General features: G+C 48.1%; 1 protein-coding gene across 1 annotated transcript; it reads left to right on the top strand.

Moving 5' to 3' along the window:
- Nucleotides 1-6,416: 6,416 nt before the first annotated feature.
- RXFP4 (relaxin family peptide/INSL5 receptor 4) lies at nucleotides 6,417-7,692 on the top strand. Its single transcript, XM_061119855.1, is given in 1 exon segment — nucleotides 6,417-7,692. A coding segment is annotated over 1 exon segment (1,122 nt). The 5' UTR covers nucleotides 6,417-6,570.
- Nucleotides 7,693-8,021: the final 329 nt, after the last annotated feature.

Below are 8,021 nucleotides of genomic sequence, written 5' to 3'. Positions count from 1 at the left end.
TTGGCAATTTGATCTCTGGTTCCTCTGCCTTTTCTAAACCCATCTTGTACATCTGGATGTTTTCAGTTCACAGACTGGTAAGCCTAGTTTGAAGGATTTTGAGCATAATAAAACCTGTGTCTCCTGCAGTGGAAGGACGGAGTCTTAACCACCGGATGACCAGGGAAGTCCTTCCTCCCTCTTCTTATCACATTACATCCCCAGTCAATTGATTCTATTTCTTAAATATAATCCATATTCCTTCCCTCCTCTACTTCCCAACTAACTCAGCACCTATTTACAAAAGCCTCCTAACTGATATTTCTTCTCCTGCCATTCTTGGCCTCTTTGAACGATCTTTCACATTGTCAATAGACAAAAAATAGATCTGATTCTGCCACTACTTAGATTAAAAACTTTTAGTGGCTTCTCATTCTGACACATGAAAGAGTAGAGATGGTGGCTGATTGGGTTGATGTGAAGTTAGGGATCTGGATTGGGGCGGTCTCCTACTTCTGGGGCTTCTCAGGTGGCATTAGTAGTAAAGAACCCACCTGCCAATGCAGGAGGCGTAAGAGGTGTAAGTCCAACCCCTGGGTTGGGAAGAGCTCCTGGAGGAGGGCATGGCAACCCATTCTAGTATTCTTCCCTGGAGAATCCCATGGACAGAGGAAACTGCCAGACTACAGTCCATAGTATCGCAAAGGGTAGGACATGACTGAAGTGACTTAACACACATCTCCATTACTGAAAACTTAAACTTTTGGGGGGTTTTAGAACAGTAACCCCCGGAAGAGTCTCTGATCATCTACATGCATGTGGAAGTATCTGCCCCATTCCTTTCTCAGGAAGATGAATACCTGACATCCGACATGGAAACCTACCTTTCAGGTGGGGGGCCTTAGAAGACAGAAAGGCTAGGATTCTCAGAGCCACAGCCTGGGACACCCAGTGTGGGGTGCTGTAGAGTGAACCTGGTCCAGAGCAAATGGAGTTGGCGATGAGGCTGTCCTGTTTCAGAGAACACTGCTAGGATTGGAGGCTAGGTAGGCAGGACGTGGCTGCACTTTAGATGAACCTGGAATGCTGAACAGGTGGGAGGAAGAACAGGTGCTTCTGTGAAGCAGATGGGAAGGGGCGACCATGGCCTGGCAGTCATCAGGGCTTTTTCCTCCATGGTTGCTGTTGTACCATTCCACAGCAGTAATCCCTTCCTTTTCATTGTTGAGTAGCATTCCACTGTATGAAAATAACTGCAGCGTATTCATTTACCTCATGGAAAATTAGATTATGCACTTGAGTTCTTTCCTATTTTAAGCTACTTCAAATAAAGCTGCTGTGAACACTGGTGTAGGTGTCTTCATGTGAGTATGTACTTTCATTCTTCTTGAGTAAATGCTTAGGAATAGAATGACTAGGACATATGAGGTGCATGTTTAACCTTTTAGAAAATGCCAAATTGCTTTACAAAGTGATTATACCATTTTACATTCCTATTAGCAATGTATGAAAGTTTTGGTACCCTACTTCTTCACCAGAAGTTGGTATGGTCAGTTTTTTTGTTTTTGTTTTTTTTTTCATTTGAGACATTCTAATCAGAAAATAGTATTATCTCGCTGTGGTTATACTTTGCATTTCCCTGGGGGCTAATGATGTTGAGTGTCTTCTCATGTGTTTATTTGCTATCCCTATATCTTTTTTGATGAACTATCTGTTCAAATCCTTTACCCCTTTTAAAAAACAAGGTGGTTTTCTTATTATCAAATTCTGAGAATTCTTTAGATATTCTAGGTATGTTTCTTTATAAGTTCTGTGATCTGCAAATATTTTCTCTTAGTCTGTGGTTTACCTGTTCATTCTCTTAACAGTATTTTTCAAAGACCAGAAGTTCTAGGCTTGTGGTTGCCCAGGGAGAGGGGGTTGGGGGAGGGATAGATTGGAAGTTTGGGATTAGCATATAAAAACTATTATATATAGAATGGATAAACAACAAGGTTCTACTGTATAGCATAGGGAACTATATTCAATGTCCTGTAATAATAAACCATAATGGAAGAGAATATGAAAAGGGATATATATGTTATATATAACTGAATCACTTTGCTGTGTACCAGAAACTAACACAACATTGCAAATAAAGTATACTTCAGGAGGGCACTTTCCTGGCTGTCCAGTGATTAAGACTTTGCCTTCCAATGCAGGGAGCGCAAATTCAATCTCTGGTCAGGGAGCTAAGACAGAAGCAACATTGTAACAAATTCAAAAAAGACAAAAGAAAAAAAAAGGAAAAGAAAAAACCTCTGATTTTAAATAAAGTATACTTCAATAAAAAATAAACTGGAAAAGAAAAAAAACCCAAGAGCAGAGTTCTTCATTTCAATGAAGCCCAATTGTTCACTTTTTGCAGTTACAGACTGTGCTTCTGATGTTGTATCTAAGAACTTTTTGCCTAAACCAAGGTCATAAAAATTTCTCCTTTTGTTTTCTTTTCGAAGTTTTGGCATTTTAGGTTTTATATTTAGATCTATGATCCATTTTTGAGTTAATCTTTGTGCACGGTGCAAGGTAGGGATCGAAGTTCTCTCACACACACTTTTTTTTTTATGAGTATTCAGTTGCTACAGAACCAATTGTTGAAAAGACTATTGTTCTTCAGTGAATTGCCTTTGCACTTTTGCCAAAAATCAGTTGACTATAAACGTGTGGGCCTATTTCAAGACTCTCAATTCCACGGATCTGTATGTCTAACCTTTTGCAGATACCACGTTGTCTTGACTACTGCAGCTTTATAGTAAGCCTTGGAATCGGGTACATGAGTACTTCAACTTTATTATCTTTTTACTAAATTGTTTTGGCTCTTTTACAAAATCATTTGGTTATTTGCTTTTTCACATGAATTTTAGAATCAATTTGTCAGTTTCTCTTTGAAAAAGCTGCTAGAATTTTGACTAGAATTGCATTGAATCTACAGACCCATTATGAGGAGAACTGACATCTTATTATTGAGTCTTCAAACTCATGAACACGGTATGCCTCTCTATCCATTTATTAAAATCTAAATTTCTCTCAGCAGTCATTTGTAGTTTTCAATATACCAGTACCGTACATCTCTTGTCAGATTTACCTCTAAGATTTTTATTTTTTAGTTTTGATGCTCTGGCAGCTTCATCTTAATATGGAAAATAAGAGATGGATCACCATCTCTGTTTTTGTAATTTTTCTGTAAATATAAAGCCATGCCAAAATACAAAGTTGAGAGAAAAAATAATTCCTTGCCTTGGGAAAAAAAAATAAAGTTGAGAGAGAGCAACAGAGATTAGTTCAGAAGTTTGGTAAAGAACCCACCTGCCAATGGAGGAGACATAGAGACGTGGGCTCAATCCCTGGGTTGGGAAGATGCCCTGGAGGAGGGCATGGCAACCCACTTCAGTCCCCTTGCCTGGAAAATCCCATGGACAGAGGAGCCTGGTGGGCTGCAGTCCACAGGGTTGCAGAGTCGGACACGAGGGAAGAGACTTAGGACGCACGCTCCTGCTTCTGCCACTTGGTAGTCCTCCAAGCAGCTCGTCTCTGTGCTTCAGTTCAGTCGCTAAGTCTCTGTCTCCACCGCAGATACAGATGCAAAGATTCCTTCTCGTTATGTTTTGTGGGCAAAGATCCATTCTCTTTATGCTCTGTCCTGTCCTCCTTCTCCTCCAATTCCTCTTTCCTAGGCTTTGGAGCGCAGGACAGGGATGTGGGGTTGAAAAGACACGTGGACTGCCCAAGGGGAGGGTGTTCGGGTGACTAAGGGGAAGGCCCTTAGTTACAAGTCCCTTTTATGGAAGGGAGACTCTGTGATCTACCACTGCAGGTCCTTGGATGCTGGGATCGAAAAGGAGGCTGGAAAAGAATGGCTCTGGAAGGTAATATGAACATGCTGCTGCTGTCGCTTCAGTCGTGTCCGACTCTGTGTGACCCCATAGACGGCAGCCACCAGGTTCCCCGTCCCTGGGATTCTCCAGGCAAGAACACTGGAGTGGGTTGCCATTTCCTCCTCCAATGCATGAAAGTGAGAAGTGAAAGTGACGTTGCTCAGTCTTGTCCGACTCTTTGCGACCCCACGGACTGCAGCCCACCAGGCTCCTCCGTCCATGGGATTTTCCAGGCAAGAGTACTGGAGTGGGGTGCCAGTGCCTTCTCCGAATATGAACATGAGAGATGGAAAAATAATTTTTATTGAATCCAGTTCCTCCTCCTCTCTCAGTTGTGGGTGAAGACCCCTGAAAGCGGAGTTGTCACTATCCCTCTGTGCATATCCTGCGGCTGTTTTCCTTGGGGATTCCCGGGTGCAGGGTCTGGCACTCTAGAAACGGAAGAGGTTAGAGATGGAAAGAAATGCCCAAGGGGTTTTGTGATGTATTGGAAAGAGCTAGAGTCTAGCAGTCAGAAGATTTTATCTCAAATCCTGACTCTGACACTACTTCCTGGTATCCTTGGGCAAGTCACTTTCACTCTCTATAAAAAGAGGAGTTGAACAAGATGATGTAAAAGATCCCACTCACCTCAAAGAGCTTACTGTATTTCATGAGGAGAGGGACCATGTAATGTTTTTGTCTCCCCAACATCTAGCACAATGCCTGGCACATAATAAGTGTTCAAGAAATGTTGTGATTAGTGAATGAGTGGATGGGTGAAGGAGATACTAAAATGAAAGGGCCCAAAGGGAAGTTCTTAAACCCAGTCAGTTGGTGGCACCACCTCTCTATATAACTACAAGGGAGTGTTGCTAGTCTCAGACCAAGGGAAAGGATTTAGATTAGAAACACATAAAGGTGAAAAAAAAAAAAAAGAAATAATCAGAGGACCAGATATTTCAAATGGAAAGCAGAGCCCTGAAATTGACCCAGCTTCTGTTTTCCAAGTCGAGGGACAATAGGCCCCACGCATTGAAAGACATAGTAGCTGCCAGATCAGCAAGGTGATGCTGGATGGCTGAAAAGCAAACACAGTCCTGAGGGAGGGAGTGATTAACACAAGTCACACAGGGGCAGTCCCTGAGGCTGGGAGGCAGCCCCTGGGGCTCACCTGAGCTTGGGCTGGGCACCCCCTTTACACCTATCCCTTGCCAGAGAACCCAAACATCTGGACACCCATTCTGAATCTCTTTCACTCCTGGGTCTCTCCTATAGGGTTTCATCAAACCCACTGCTGATTATCCTGAAAGGGTCCCTCTCCTCCCCCAGCACTCTAGGGAACTGAACGTCAAACATCTTAATTCGCAGGCAGAGGGCAAGAAGGTGGTTGAATATTTTTGAAAAAGCCTTTCTCTCTACCCTTCACACCCATCACAGCAAATTCTGTAACGGGTAAGGATACAGGCACAAAAGGCGAGGACCCACTGAAGCACAGATCATGGGGAGACAGGATGAGGCATGGTGAGAGTATATCTCAGCATCCACAGCTCTGAAAAGGGGTTTGGGGTTTGGAGGAGATAGTGGGGGTTATCGCTGACCTCTGCCTCCACAGATTAGAGCAGGGAAGGGTGAAATGGCCGTGGGAGTGAAAGAGGTTAGCAGGACTTCTCAGCAGGAAGAGAACTGAGGGCATGCCCAGGCCTGCTCAGGTCCTCATAGGCTCCAGTCGGGAGGGAACAGGAAGCTGTGACTTCCTCTCCCCTTTTCCTCCCTGCCCTTAACCTCAAGGTCACTGGCTGCTGCAGTGAATTCCAACCTGTTTTAGTTGGCATTGTTCCCCAGGCACGATGATCATAGCTGCTCAGTATAAGAAGGGAGTAACTTGCTCCCTCCTGCCACAGATGCCCCCAACTTTTCCTTTGAAATAATAATCACATTCATGCAAATAGCCATGTACAAGGGGCTTTTTCACAGATGTTACCTCATTTTGCCACACCCATTCTGTAAAGCAGAGACTTTTATCTGAAAATTTTAAGCAAGGAAACTGAGGCTCAGGGGAGTAAAGTAATTCACCCACAGTCATACAGCCAGCAGGAAGCAGCCCTGGGACTCCAGAACCTCTCCTCTTTCTCTCAGATACTATTCTGAATCTCTGCCTGTGTGCACAGTCCCAGGTCCCTTCCTCCAGGCCCCAAGGGAACACCTTCTGCAGAGAAGGGGGCCCCTGAACACCAGAAGGAGTAGAGGGGGGCTCCAATTTGGTTCCTGTCACCCCTGAGATGGGGTATTTGTGGCCTCTCCCTGAAGTGGAGGTGTGGGGCTGCCCTCCATAGTAGGATCATTCTCCCGTCCCCCTTCCCTCTCTTCCACACGGGGCTCTACACACACAGAGACGCACACGTGCACGCACACACAGGCACACGCACACACACATCTGTGCCAATGTTCACTTCTTCCTCACCTGCCCCACCCACCACCAAGACCGACAGAGAAGAGGAAGGCTGTCCTGTCCGGCCACAGCCCGCCCCCTGAGGTGTGGGTGTGGGCTGGCTCTCCAGGCAGCCAGCTGCCCTGAGAGCAGCAGACAAGCGCTCTGACCCACAGTGTCCTGCTGAGTGCCTTAGGTGCCCCCTGCCAGTCTGGCAGACACTCGCTGGCCCCTCCGCCCAGCACCACTGACGTCGGCTGCCCTGCGATGCCCACGCCCAATACCTCTGCCCCCCTGCCCGCTCTCTGGGTCAACGCCTCTGGAGGCAGCATGCTGAGTGCTGCTGATGCCACGATGCCTGTTGGATTCCTAGCCCTGAGGGTCTCAGTGGCCCTGGCCTATGGGCTTGTGGGGGCTGTCGGCTTGCTGGGAAATTTGGCCGTGCTGTGGGTGCTGGGTAACTGTGCTCGGCGAGCTCCTTGCCCACCTTCTGACACTTTCGTCTTCAACCTGGCTCTGGCAGACCTGGGGCTGGCACTCACCCTCCCCTTCTGGGCAGCCGAGTCGGCACTGGACTTCCACTGGCCCTTCGGAGGTGCCCTCTACAAGACAGTCCTAACGGCCACCGTCCTCAACATCTAGGCCAGCATCTTCCTCATCACAGCACTGAGTGTCACCCGGTACTGGGTGGTGGCCATGGCTGCAGGACCAGGCACCCACCTCTCGCTCTTCTGGGCCCGCGTGGCCGCCCTGGCCACGTGGGTGGCGGCTGCTCTGGTGACGGTGCCCACAGCTGTCTTTGGGGCCGAGGGCGAGGTGAGTGGCGTGCGCCTGTGCCCGATGCCGTTCCCCAGCAGGTATTGGCTGGGGGCCTACCAGCTGCAGAGGGTGGTCCTGGCCTTCATGGTGCCACTGGGCATCATCACCACCAGCTACCTGCTGCTGCTGGCCTTCCTGCGGCAACGGCACCGGCGATGGCGGGACAGCAGGGGCATGGCCCACTCCGTCCGCGTCCTTCTGGCCTCTTTCTTCCTCTGCTGGTTCCCTAACCATGTGGTCACTCTCTGGGGTGTCCTGGTGAAGTTTGAGCTGGTGCCCTGGGACAGCACTTTCTACACCGTCCACACCTATGTCTCTCCCGTCACCACCTGCCTGGCGCACACCAACAGCTGCCTCAACCCCGCGCTGTACTGTCTTCTCAGGCGGGAGCCCCGGCGGGCCCTGGCAGACGCCTTCAGGGGGCTGCGAGCAAGGCTGCGGCCCCAGGGTCGGGGCTGGGTGGGACAGGTGGCCCTAAAGGAAATGGGCAGGCGGTGGACGGAGAGCACCCCTCAGGAGGGTGGCCTTTCTACCATGCTCACCAACCTGGACAAAGGGACACCTGGGTGAAGGGGGCAAGTTAAACCCCCTCCTCTTTCTGGTTATCTGCCAAGTGCAGGATCCACGCATCCTAGGGAAAGAGAGTTTGGCCTCTCGGCCTTGATACAACGCCCTCAGGGAAAGTCTGATCTTTGATCCCCAGCTCCGGCTGTGGGGAAAGGCAGGTGGCCAGGGCCCAGGTCAGGACTGGGTACAACCAAGCCCAAGTCTCCACATGGCAATGGGAATCTAAGAATAAACCTCTGGATTATCCACAAAATGTCTGCACCTTTCATCTCAGTTCTACCTCCAGGTCAGTGAGGCCAAAAGGATTCTTTGCCCCTTTTCTGCCTTCTGTG

This window comes from Dama dama, chromosome 20, assembly GCF_033118175.1.
Source record: "Dama dama isolate Ldn47 chromosome 20, ASM3311817v1, whole genome shotgun sequence".
Lineage (NCBI taxonomy): Eukaryota > Metazoa > Chordata > Mammalia > Artiodactyla > Cervidae > Dama > Dama dama.
This window is presented reverse-complemented; position numbering and strand designations above follow the sequence as displayed.